Here is a 14,260-nt window from a genome sequence, read left to right as displayed (position 1 = left end):
CATTTATTTATGAACACGAGCCCCTTGATATCTTCTGAGGATAAGAGGGTTGGTGAGAAATCAAAAGGAAAGTGAATAGTCATTATGGAAATCATGAAAGGATAATGATGAAGTGAAAATTAAAAAGATATTCAGAGAGAGCAGAGGGTTCAAATTCTATACCTTTAACAGGATCTGTCCATATGTTTTTAACTCATTAATCCATTTGGCACTCAAGGTGTATATAGCAAAGGAAATAAAGAAATATACACATAATTCTATCAGCCTTTTATACTAGAGGGGTGAGAGAAGAGTCCTGAAGGAAAAACCATCATTATCATCACTGCCAAAGTAGACATGTGTGTGACCTTATGTCTGAACAGTTCTCAAACATTCATTTGATTACCTAATCAAATGAAGGTAAGTATTTACTATCCTCAACTACACTTACATATGAGGGTAAAAATGTTGACTTATCCAAGGTAGCAAATTCAACTGCCCTCTAAACAACTGCACTGCCTCTTAAATTATGATTTAAAAATAAAAATATTCTTCAAATAGACATTTATCAGAAAAAACATTTAATCTTATTTATATAGTTGTACTGTTTAGCTTATCAATTCAATTCAAAAAGGAAATTCTTCATCTACTATCTTATTCCACAGAATGAGAACAAAACAACTGACCCTATTAAAGAATTTCTGGGGAAACAGAATGTAAAGAGATGAGTTAATTACAAAGTAGAAATATGTGCAATATAATAGCAAAAACTCAAACTATGCCATAAAGGACAAGACACATATACATTTCTACTATAGAATCTGATAAAAATTTCAAGAAATTGGCATATTTAATTTCCATATGGCTGATAAGTTTCTTAGAGGGGTGCATGCACGCTCTGTCACTAAGTTGGGTCTGACTCTTTGCGACCCCATGAATTATAGCCCGCCAGGCTCCTCTGTCCATGGTACTTCCCTGGCAAGAATACTGGAGGGGCTTACCATTTCCTGCTCCAATTTAGAGGGGTAGATAAGATAATAAGAAAACAGGATCCCATTCCAGGTTGTGGGAACCATGCTAGCAAAGACTGAGTTTGGAAGGTGCAGAGTGTCTATACTTAGTTTCACAGAAGAACTGGATATGGGTAGAGTAAAAATTACTACTTACAGGAGGAATTAATGTAAAGTTACTGAACCTTAAGTTTCAGGGATGGTCAGTTCAGTTTAGTTGCTAAGTCGTGTCTGACTCTTTGCGACCTCATGAACCTCAGCATGGCAGGCCTTCCTGTCTATCACCAACTCCTGGAGTTTAACCAAACTCATATCCATTGAGTCAGTGATGACATCCAACTATCTCATCCTCTGTCATCCCCTTCTCTTCCTGTCCTCAATCTTTTCCAGCATCAGGGTCTTTCCAAATGAGTCAATTCTTCACATCAGTGGCCAAAGTATTGGAGTTTCAGCTTCAACATCAGTCCTTCAAATGAACACCCATGACTGATCTTTAGCATGGACTTGTTGGACCTCCTTGCAGTCCAAGGGACTCTCAAGAGTCTTCTCCAACACAACAGTTCAAAAGCATCAATTCTTCAGTGCTCAGCTTTCTTTATGGTCCAACATCCATACATGACTACTGGAAAAACCATACCCTTGACTAGACGGACCTTTGTTGGCAAAGTAATGTCTCTGCCTTTTAATATGCTGTCTAGGTTGGTCATAACTTTCCTTCCAAGGAGTAAGCGTCTTTTAATTTCATGGCTGCACTCACCATCTGCAGTGATTTTGGAGCCCAGAAAAACAATGTCTGACACTGTTTCCTCCTCTATTTGCCATGAAGTGATGGGACCTGATGCCATGATCTTAGTTTTCTGAATGTTGAGCTTTAAGCCAACTTTTTCACTCTCCTCTTTCACTTTCATCAAAAGGCTCTTTAGTTCTTCTTCACTTTCTGCTATAAGGGTGGTGTCATCTGCATATCTGAGGTTATTGAGATTTCTCCCAGCAATCTTGATTCCAGCTTGTGCTTCCTCCAGTGCAGCGTTTCTCATGATGTACTTTGCATATAAGTGACATAAGCAGGGTGACAATATACAGCTTTGATGTACTCCTTTTCCTATTTGGAACCAGTCTGTTGTTCCATGTCCAGTTCTAACTGTTGCTTCCTGGCCTGCATACAGATTTCTCAAGAGGCAGGTCAGGTGGTCTGATATTCCCATCTCTTTCAGAATTTTCCAGTTTATTGTGATCCACACAGTCAAAGGCTTTGGCATAGTCAATAAAGCAGAAATAGATGTTTTTCTGGAACTCTCCTGCTTTTTTGATGATCCAGCGGATGCTGGCAATTTGATCTCTTATTCCTCTGCCTTTTTGAAAACCAGCTTGAACATCTGGAAGTTCATGGTTCACATAGTGCTGAAGCCTGGTTTGGAGAATTTTGAGCGTTATTTTACTAGCATGTGAGATGAGTGCAATTGTGCGGTCATTTGAGCATTCTTTGGCATTGCCTTTCTTTGGGATTGGAATGAAAACTGACCTTTTCCAGTCCTGTGGCCACTGCTAAGTTTTCCAAATTTGCTGGCATACTGAGTGCAGCACTTTCACAGCATCATCTTTCAGGATTTGAAATAGCTCCACTGGAATTCCATCACCTCCACTAGAAGGCAATGGCACCCCACTCCCGTACTTTTGCCTGGAAAATCCCATGGACAGAGGAGCCTGGTGGGCTGCAGTCCATGGGGTCGCTAGAGTTGGGCACGACTGAGCGACTTCACTTTGACTTTTCACTTTCATGCACTGGAGAAGGAAATGGCAACCCACTCCAGTGTTCTTGCCTGGAGAATCCCAGGGACTGGGGAGACTGGTGGGCTGCCGTCTCTGGTGTCACACAGAGTCGGACACGACTGAAGAGACTTAGCAGCAGCAGCAGCAGCAGCAGCTTTGTTTGTAGTGATGCTTTCTAAGGCCCAATTGGCTTCCCATTCCAAGATGTCTGGCTCTAGATTAGTGATCACACCATCATGATTATCTGGGTCGTGAAGATCTTTTTTGTACAGTTCTTCTGTGTAGTCTTACCACCTCTTCTTAATATCTTCTGCTTCTGTTAGGTCCATACCATTTCTGTCCTATATTGAGCCCATCTTTGCATGAAATGTTCCCTTGGTATCTCTAATTTTCTTGAAGAGATCTCTAGTCTTTCCCATTCTGTTCTTTTCCTCTATTTCTTTGCATTGATCGCTGAGGAAGGCTTTCTTATGTCTTCTTGCTATTCTTTGGAACTCTGCATTCAGATGTTATATCTTTCCTTTTCTCCTTCGCTTTTTGCTTCTATTCTTTTCACAGCTATATATAAGGCCTCCTCAGACAGCCATTTTACTGTTTTCATTTCTTTTCCTTGGGGATGGTCTTGATCCCTGTCTCCTGTACAATGTCACGAACCTCATTCCATAGTTCTTCAGGCACTCTATCTATCAGATCTAGGCCCTTAAATCTATTTCTCACTTCCACTGTATAATCATAAGGGATTTGATTTAGGTCATACCTGAATGGTCTAGTGGTTTTCCCCATTTTCTTCAATTTAAGTCTGAATTTGGTAATAAGGAGTTCATGATCTGAGCCACAGTCTGCTCCCAGTCTTGTTTTTGCTGACTGTATAGAGCTTCTCTATCTTTGGCTGCAAAGAACATAAGCAATCTAATTTCATTGTTGGCCATCTGCCAATGTCCATGTGTAAAGTCTTCTCTTGTGTTGTTGGAAGAGGGTGTTTGCTATGACCAGTGCGTTCTCTTGGCAAAACTCTATTAGCCTTTGCCCTGATTCTTTCTGTACTCCAAGGCCAAATTTGCCTGTTATTCCAGGTGTTTCTTGACTTCCTACTTTTGCATTCCAGTCCCCTATAATGAAAAGGACATCTTTTTTAGGTGTTAGTTCTAGAAGGTCTTGTATGTCTTCTTCAGCGTTACTGGTTGGGGCATAGACTTTGATTACTGTGATATTGAATGGTTTGCCTTGAAATTGAACAGAGATCATTCTGTCATTTTGGAGACTGCATCCAAGTACTGCATTTCAGACTCTTTTGTTGACTATGATGGCTATTCCATTTCTTCTAAGGGATTCCTGCCCACAGTAGTAGATATAATGGTCATCTGAGTTAAATTCACCCATTCCAGTCCATTTTAGTTTGCTGATTCCTAGAATGTTGATGTTCACTCTTGCCATCTCTTGTTTGACCACTTCCAATTTCCCTTGATTCATGGACCTGACATTCCAGGTTCCTATGCTATATTGCTCTTTACAGCATCGGACCTTGCTTCTATCACTAGTCACATCCACAACTGGGATTGTCACTTGCCAAAAATAATAAAATTATTCTCTAACAAAATTTGATTTTCTTTTATAAAGTTTTTTTTTCCCCTTAAAGACTACCCCCTCAAAGCTGCCTCCAGCAGCACTGCATTACAAAAAAAAAAAAAAAGCCAAAAGAGTTTTAGTGATCAGTGAAACGTAGGCCTTCCGGTGATAAACTTCACATTTTTCCAAACAATCCATAATGTTGTTATGGTTTAAAAACAATGAGGACAAAAATGACTTATAAACAAATGACCAAAAACTTAACTTTTATCTGTCAAATGGGGATGTGAAGGACCATGTAACTTGTGAAAAAAAATCCACAAATTTTTAAGTTTCAATGCAAAAATTACATGGACTTTGAAATGTTCATATTTATATGAACATAGACTATTGAGTGGATGAATTTCTGTACTCTTAGAAAGGTCACCACTACTAAAACCATTGAAACTGAAAAAAAAAGATGGCTGAATGTCATATAAAACTGAGATTTTATGATAATTTATAGGTAGAATTCCTAGAAAAATTCTTATATCTGTAGCGTTATTCCAATAGGATTAGAGATCAAAATTTCTTCATCAATTAAGTATTATGCATGATAAGAGCATAGTGACTAAATATATTTTATAAACTAAGGATAACAATACTATAGAACTTCTCAGAATATTTTATATATTAATATGTGTTAATAGCCAAGAGGAATATAATTCTTTGTTCAAAATATTCTTCTGACTTTTTTTGGCAAAATATATCACACAAGTAAATTTGAGAAATCCTACTCATGTACTTAGTGAGTGTAAACATATACTCATGTACTAAATATACTCTCACGCACTTAATATGTTTATTTAGAGATGACAATTTATTTCATTATTAAAATTATAAGATAAAAATAGATATATCTCTCTAATTGATCTACTTTGGGAAGGTTGTAATCATGTACCATACTTATATTTAGCTAGCACCTTTAAAAATTAATTCCACAATTCTTACCTTCAACTGATACTTAATTTTTAGTTTGTACTTAGGATATCTTTTACCATCTTCTTTATTTAACATCATCTGATTAATATTCTGAAACTGTATAATTTAAAAATGCTTTACCACTTTGCTGCTACTGCTGCTAAGTTGCTTCAGCCGTGTCCGACTCTGTGCGACCCCATAGATGGCAGCCCACCAGGCTCCCCCGTCCCTGGGATTCTGCAGTGATTTGTTTAAATAATTACTATGGAAACTTCTATGCAAAGTGGACAATCTCCCATTTACAAATTACTTTTAAAAAAGATGGATATTTTTTTCTGATATTATAATCAGACAATGAAAAAAATAACATTAAAAAAACCTTTTTGTAATATAGAAGAAAATATTGGGAAATGACAATTTCATCCAGAGAATAATGATTTCCAAAGGTAGCTACCAGATGTCTATTATCTGCTAAAGGTCTAAAGACTGTACTATCTCAGTTACATGTTTACTTAAAATACACATCTACCAGGGTATGGATGGTAAATGTTTGAAGAAAATAACTGATCATGTGAAACTCTCATCTTAGCCTCATATTAAATCAGTAATTTCCAAAAGAAATAAAATGAAAGGAAGTAGCCAATGTATGATGCCGATTTGGAACCCCCATTATTTTCTAAAAGGAACTCTCAACTTAATACTTCTCAGGATCACTAGATTTTTTCATAAAAAGAGTGAAATAATATAAAGCAAATTAAATAATCATAGCATTACAAAAATAAGACATTTGATAATACAGAAATATGTTCACAATTAGCACTATATATTGAGAGCAAGAAACAACAATGGAAATGAAAATAGCCATTTTTCCATTAAAGATGGTAAAGGGCAAGTTATAAAACTAAAAATCAAACATTAATGACATTTCCAATATAGCATTTTACAACTAACTGAGCAGAGAACAGGGCTTTTTATCATGATTTACCTCATCAGACCATTCTCATATATCAAATTAATGACAGAAAATGGTGAGCAAAATTAAGCTGTAACTATTTACTGGAATAAAGGAAACTTTATGTCAGATAATTGTTCAAGCTTTTCTCACATCAGATAAAGAAAATGATTCCAAAGAAAATATTTCAGAAATAAAAATATTAGATGTCATTTTAAGACTACAAATGGGGAAATTTAATATTTAGATGAGTAATTTTTAAAAAAAAAAAAAATTTTGATACGGCATCCTCAAGATGGTGAAATGGCCACATACAACACATACTCACAAAATTAAAGAAATAAAATGTACTGAAAGTATCTTGAATAGTTTGCAGTTTTATTTTTTTTATTTTTTTAGTTTGTAGTTTTAAAATGTGGGACGTGGAAAAAAATGTAATTTTTCACATCTTCTTCAACTCTTGCTTGTGATTATTTCCCACAATATTAAACATGTCAAAATAACAATAATAGCCATTTTATATTGGAGAGTAATCAGTTCTATACAGTAATACACATAGGCAGCATTTCAGTGTCAGAACAGATTTAAAATTCACTGCACTGTTTATCATTATATTGCTGGGTAAAAAGAAAGGAAAATGTGTGTTATGGTAATGTGGAGTTTAATATCAGAGTCCAAATATCTGTAATCATGCTCCATTTTATTGTTCTGTGATTAAATCATTTCATTATTACATTATTCCTGGATGAATTTCCCTATATGGGTTTATGCTGTCTAGTTCATAAATTGGTGAAGTAGGCTGTAAAGTTAGACTGTTTTGAGTCATCTGGCAATCAAATGTGCCTATTTACACTATAAAAGTCTTTTTTATTCCATAAGGAAATCATAAGCTTAATCTGATAGACCAAAATTTGCATTTAGGTCTTTATTTTTTAAGCAATGACTTTGAGAATTTTGGAATGTTTTCATTTAAACAGAGCCAAATATATTTTAAGTGAGTGAGAAGATTTAGCTTCAATAAATACAGGAAGACCTCAATTATGATTTATTTGATATGCAGCTAATTCAATCATCTATAATTAACAGCTTTCTTTAGTGAAAAGAAGATTCCTCTTTTCTGTTTATTGATACTAAGTTTTAACCATATTTTAACTGGGATGGAAAAAGAGATCAAAGGAAGATATCTGCTCTATAGATATCTGGACTACCCAAAAGTCCTAGCTTGATGAGCAAAATATAGGAGCACTTTTCTATGCTGACTATGAGGTCCTCTCCTTTGGTAGTCATTTATTTTTTCCCTGGGCTTCTCTGGTGGCTCAGAAGTTAAAGCGTCTGCCTGGAATGTGGGAGACCAGGGTTCGATCCCTGGGTCGGGAAGATCCCCTGGAGAAGGAAATGTCAACCCACTCCTGTACTCTTGCCTGGAGAATCCCATGGAGGGAGGAGCCTGGTAGGCTACAGTCCATGGGGTTGCAAAGAGTCGGACAAGACTGAGTGACTTCACTCATGAACATAAATATACTATGTGAGATATGAGGCTGTAGCAGATGAAATCAGGAATCTGCAGGACAAAAAACTGAACAATTTAGCAATCACAGTCACTGCTAAACAACCCCAACGCTCCTTGCGGTAATCTAAGTAAAGGGGTCACATTCTCCTCTATAAAACATGTATCTTCAACACATAATGATGTGGAGCATTTCAACAGGTACTCATGTTAGATTGTTCTTACATATTGGAGATTTAAACTATGAGACTACTATAAAAGGGAAAAATACAGATTAAAGTACCTGTGTAATCTTAATAAGTACATAGCATTTAATTGGCTATTTAGACATAGTTATCACAGCTCCTACAATGATTTAGAGAAGCTAACTGGCACATTAACATATGTGGAATTAGGGGGAAAAAAAAGATGACTAAGCTAAGTTCCTCTTCCTCTTAAAACATTCATAAGGAAAATTCTATTTGTCTAAATTAATTCATTCATGCAGGAGTTGTCAGCTATATTGTCTGCCTTCATTTATTTCCCATAACATTAAAGAAACAAGCAAGATAGAAGTCACCAATGTCTGATTTCCACCCCATCTTCCTCCCAGTGAAATCTTGACTCAGCCATAGGTGAGAATGTTTGTCAAACAATGTTGAGAAACGTGATGTCGGGGCGGGGGAGCAGAGTGGGAGGAAGCCTGGAACTAGCCATTTCCAAAGTTCTCAACCTTAGATACCTGTTAGGATAACTTGGGGGTGGAGGGGTGGTTTCCCAAAATTCTGATGACTGAGTCCACCTAGAGATTCTGACTTGATTGGCCTGCCATGCAAAGCTAAGGACTTGGATTTCTGCTTCCAGACCTTAGGTGATAAAACTAAATCTCTGTGTTTTACCATGTTCTTCAGTAAAATTAAGGAGTAAACAACTCTATTCATGCCATGTGCTTCTCTGCAGTAATCCAATTTGATGATTTTGTTCTGTATAGTTGTTTCAAGGAAACATTCATGGAGTTTTTATATTTTAATCATACTATTTTTAAAACATATCTTCAAATTTTGATTTATGTATTCAGATAATCAATTTCTGTATCAAGAAGAGCTTTCCCAATTGCCTAATACTATTTGAATTAATAAGATGTCATCTTAATTTTATACTTGAATAAGATCCTCTCTTTATATAGGCTGGCATTTTAATGCTGCAGTCATTCGATTTAAGAACGTGGTTTTCTTAAGAATTATTTTTTTGAAATAAAACATTCCAGTCAATGTTTGCCCTAGCAGGATGTAGTTTTACTTTCTGAAAGGTTAAACTTTACTCCTGAGGCTCATGGCACTAATTAAAAAGGTAAAATATTTTTAATCTGGTTTAGAATCAGAAGGCCCAGTTTGCTTATCGTGACAGATAAGCAATGAATATGCAGAGGCAGTGGGAAGCTCCTTTATGCTCAAGAAAGTGACTTGATCTACACTTACTTTTATATAAAATAAGAGTATACCTGTCAAAATATTATACACATTGCGCCCATTCCCTTAATCCTGATTTTATTTTTAATACCTGAGAATCTCAAACACTCTTAAAAGGCTGAAAAAGGAAGACTCTTTTTACAGATTTAAATTTGGTAGTAAAACTACCAGTGCACCACACGGTGGAGTCAAACATCCACAAATCTATGTGGCCAATATGTGACCGGAAAACTGAGCACAGATATAAGATGACCAAATATGGCAATGCCATTCGTCTTGTCCTGCTTTTCAGTGATGTATTAAAACAAGTACTCAGTTTCTGAAAAGGGAAAGCTAACCCCATTAATCTTTTAATTAGCAATGAAATTTTATGCCAATTTATGGAAACACATTGGGTATGAATTTTCATTTATACAAAGCCTTAAATTTAGCCTCATTATATAAGCTTAGAAAAAATATCATTTCAGTGGTATTCTTAGGAAGTTCTTTGTCTGACACACTGTGCTTAAGTTCTCACTTCACAGACAATCCGTTTATTCTCTACTTGTTTCTTCCAGGGGAGATTCATATTGAGCTTCAGGAAAGGCAATCCCTGAAGTAAATCTGAGTAGTTGCTAACTCTGTTCTGGTAAACAGTTCACTTTGATGTCATCTTAAAATTAAAGCTTGGAGGGACTTCCCTGACAGTCCAGGGGTTAAGATTCCACACTTCCAGTACAGGAGGCACAGGTTTGATCCCTAGTCAGGGAACTAAGATCCCACATGTGGCATGGTGTGGCAAAAATAAATAAATGAATAAACAAAAAGAATTTTAGAAAAGAGTGTTTCTATAGCTTTTGGGTGTCATGCACTTTATAATATATTACCACTTGGGGAATTCAAAGTTAAGATCATCTTGAAATGCAGGTGCAAACAGAAATGTAGGGAAAATAGATTTGAACTTGTTAGTATTCCAAAATCTCTTTTTTCAAGTAGATTTGAAATTTCCTAATCTGTGTGCTGTTATCAACAATATTTTGAACTGTTATTAATAATCTTTTATCATAGTTTTTGAGAAAGTAAAACAAAAATCTTTATGTTATTAAACTAGCATGTTATATGCATGTTTATGGAATCATGTATTCATAAGTAAATAAACAAACATTCAGGGTCAACAACCTTTTCAAGTAAACAATATTTTTTTTCTGAAAGTTCCCAGTTTTTACCTCAGACACTAAGAACTTTTGCCAATCTCAAATTTGCTACTTATAGTTTCATTCTACCAGCTTGAAAAAGGAACTCCATTTATTTTATAGTATAACTGATTTTAATATTTATACCATTCAAATTTTTCCTTAATTACATTCAAAAAGGTATGAGACATCTTTAATCAAACATTCTTCCGAATTCATGTCACTAAATTAAACAAAATAAGCAGTTTTATTCTGCCTTTAGTTTATAATCATATAGTTCTTTTCAATTCAGTAAAAATTTCCCATTCCTATCATGCATTTTTCTAAAGCTTGCCTAAAAAAGTTTGTATGTGGCTCAAATTGAAAGAGTCTTCAAAATAGACAATGCTGGAGAACTTGACTAAACTAGGTAAGTTTGAAGAAGTGTATATACCAGGGAGGTTACATACGGCCCTAGTGGAAAACTATCATGAGGATTTTATCATCAAAAACTTCCCCAACTTTACTTTCTTCAGCTCTTGCTACAATAGTCAATGATGAATCCCACCACTCTAGACTTTTTCAGCCTATCCAAACTACTTGTATTCTATCCCATGCACTCAAAGACTTCCTCGGACAAAACTTACACAATATAGTAAACTAACACATGCTATTATGTTCAATGATGCTTTGAACATCCATTTAAAGGTGATTTAATGCACTGTAATGGCATCATAACCATAATTTATAAATCTAGTATTTCATAAATCCAAATTTATTTTAAAGTAGAAACATTCATGTATCTCCACCAGTCAGTGGGGAGAGGGCCTTGGGGATGGACACATAACCTTCTAATGCTCCTCACATTATAATGTATCAGTCTGAGTTATCCCTGGGTATTGGGTTCCTAATATATATATATGATATGAAAGTTAGCTATGTAACTTTACTATCAGAAAACTCTAAAGACATTTATATAAATAATACTTATGATATTTTACAAACAAGCAAATGTTATTTAAAAATAGAAATACAGCATTACTGTCCAAGTTGAAAATTAATATGAATATAGCCTAAATTTACTCAGTATAAATTTGACTTAGATTTATTTTCATTACTATTTTAACTCTGATTCTAGAAAAATTAGTTTAATACATTTCATAATTCAGATTGAATAGTGCTGAATATATCATATGTGAGTATGAGTATAGAGAATATTACTATAAGTAATAAAATGTAAATTTATATCTCTAATTCCTTATTATCAACTACTTGCAACACATTAAATGTAGAATATAGGTTATATGAATTCTGATTCCAGGATAATGAAGGTGAGTTGATAAGAAAATATTTGGGGCTGCATTTTTAATAGTACCACCAAAAATATTTTCTTCATAATTTACATTCCTATGGTTTCCCTCCAGCTAAAGTATAGACAAAAAATAGTGATAAATAGAAGACTTCAGTGTGATACTGCCCCAGTCTTTTAAGTGTCTATTTCAAGCTCCTCCATTACATACATTTGAAAATAAATCTTAGAGTACTAATCTAGAGCTTTCCCCCCTTATCTCCAAACAGTCAAATCCATCGATCAAGTAACACTCTGTGCAACTAGATGAATAAATTTTAAGTTAGAAATTCACCACTGTCTTGGTCAGATAATAAAAACCAAAGAAGCTCTTCCCAGGTTCTACTTGCCTGGGCTTCCTGAGGCATCTGAGCGGCATCCACTTTGTCAGCGATATAAGCTGCCAACTGCTTGTCAATTGATGAGAGGGACTCCTGAATTAACTGTAAGGATTTTTCAATCTCCTGGGCAGACTGGATACTCTGTTCAAGCAACTTTTGCCTCCTCACAGCCTAAAGAAAGAAAGGAAAAAAAAAAAAAAGAATCAGTCCAATGTTTACTGGTGATAGTTTTTCTGCATTCCAGCTGCAAAGCAAAAGAAGATTCTAGATTCTCCCTCATCACCTTTTTGTAAGATAGATTTCGCAGCTTCCTGACACTCATTCAGCTCTACTTAAAAAATTGAAAATAAGAATAAGAAAAAAAGAGCATGCAAAACTACATCAGGAATCTCTGCAGGACAAAAATCACAGTATTATGTACATCAAGGAAAGAGGCTTGGAAAAACATTAGTGAAGTCATCTCCGTTGTTGCAATCTGTCGTTCTCAGGCTGAATGCTCCTCCTGATCTCATTATATAGTTCAAGAGATTTGGTTTACTTAGAATAGGGTCATCGTCATCACAATCCAATTCAAGATAGATAATCCACTTCCACCAGTGAGACACATATACAATCTGTTCAGAATCAGCTCCTTTTCAAAAAGGGAATTTTAGAGAAACATTTGGTTATGGATTTATTTTGAATACTATTCCAACCAACTATGCATGGTATTTTTTTCCTCCTCTTCCTTTCACAATTTGGATTATGGAAATTGCTTGTGCAATTGGATTTGTGTTACTGCTGAAGTAGAACAAATAATAAGTAACCCTAATATAGCTGCAATTAATCTTGATTGTTACTATAAGTATGATTAGGATAATTTAACACTTTTTAAGTATAAATAGCATGTGGAACAGATTGCAGAGTCTCCCTTCAAGGATCTGTTCACCTTTAAAAGAGTAGTTATAAAAGAAATGGGACAGGTAACTTACTGAGAATTCCTTAAACTATGCATCATAATCAAGAATTTTTCCTTATTATACAATATGAAGACATGATTATCGGATACAAAAGAACCATCCTTCCCAATGACCATGATCAGGGTTTTAAAAATAATCCTGCTTTTTTATATTACATACAGAATATTAGATATGACCTAAAGAATATAAACGTTGGCTCTTAACTTTGAAATATACTACAGATATCAGTGTCCTTTAATGAAGCCAACTTGGAATATAGCGTTACTCAAGTAAGAACAAATCTAAAGGCATCTGGACCAAAGGAAAAGGAGCTGAAAGATGTGTGATGCTAAAGGAGCAAGGAAGGTCTTCCGGGTATTTCTACCTACACCATAAATCTTTAGGATTCTGTCTGAGGCTTTTCTTTCTTAACATTCTACCCATATCCTCAAACACAATTACACCTCACAAGCTCACAGTTTTCAACTCTACATCTCCAGTGCAGATTTCCCGCTTGTTCTCTCACTTGCATATGTATTCTCCTACTTGACATTTCCACCTGGGTGTCCCACAGCCATCAAAACAACAACAGCACTAAATATGGATCCACTCTCGGACCTCCCCAACTTGCTTTTCTTCTTTCTGTGTATTCTTTTTTCCTGTCTCAGTGTTTTATCATCATGGCCTTTATTAGCCTTTATTTTGGATATTTCCTCTTCTTCTATTTTTTTTACATTTTTATTTATTTTTATTTTTTATTTTTAGTTTTCTGAATGTTGAGCCTTTTTTTTTTATTATTTTACTTTACAATTCTGTATTGGTTTTGCCATACATTGACATGAATCCACCACGTGAGCCCATCAGTCACAAGTTCCTTCTTCTACCTTCTAGGATTTCTTGATTCCATCCTTTTCTCCCTCATTTCAACACCAATACCCTACTTGAGGTCATTAGCATTTCTTGCCTCAAACATGGTTACAGGACTCTTGGCTGGTATCCTGCCATGCCACTACTCATCTGCAAAGCAGATACAGTATCTCATTTGTAAAGCGACGTAATAATTATCTTCTTCAATCATCCACTGATTCCTTATTTTCCTTAGGATAAAAGTTGTACTTTTTAATACAGCTCAAAAGTTCTTTCATAGTCCCCGTGGTATCTTCTACTACTTGCAGAAACTATAGAGATATGTTAGTTTTAATTTCCCAGCATACACTCTATTCCTCTTTATACTTGGCTTTAAACATGCTGTTCTGTTTTCCTAGAACAATCCCATGACCAAACTTCCTT

At 35.2% G+C, this 14,260-nt stretch overlaps 1 protein-coding gene across 6 annotated transcripts in view; it reads right to left on the bottom strand.

The window, feature by feature from the left end:
• Positions 1–14,260, bottom strand: part of DMD (dystrophin) — a 2,254,125-nt gene that overhangs the window by 1,354,703 nt on the left and 885,162 nt on the right. For all 6 annotated transcript variants that reach the window (XM_040266338.1, XM_040266336.1, XM_040266334.1 and 3 more), the window contains one exon: positions 12,042–12,203. In XM_040266338.1, coding sequence (XP_040122272.1) covers positions 12,042–12,203 — 162 coding nt within the window. The remainder of the gene's footprint in view (positions 1–12,041; positions 12,204–14,260) is intronic.

The sequence above is a fragment of the Oryx dammah genome, unplaced genomic scaffold, assembly GCF_014754425.2.
Source record: "Oryx dammah isolate SB20612 unplaced genomic scaffold, SCBI_Odam_1.1 HiC_scaffold_23, whole genome shotgun sequence".
In the NCBI taxonomy this organism is placed as follows: Eukaryota; Metazoa; Chordata; class Mammalia; order Artiodactyla; family Bovidae; genus Oryx; species Oryx dammah.
This window is presented reverse-complemented; position numbering and strand designations above follow the sequence as displayed.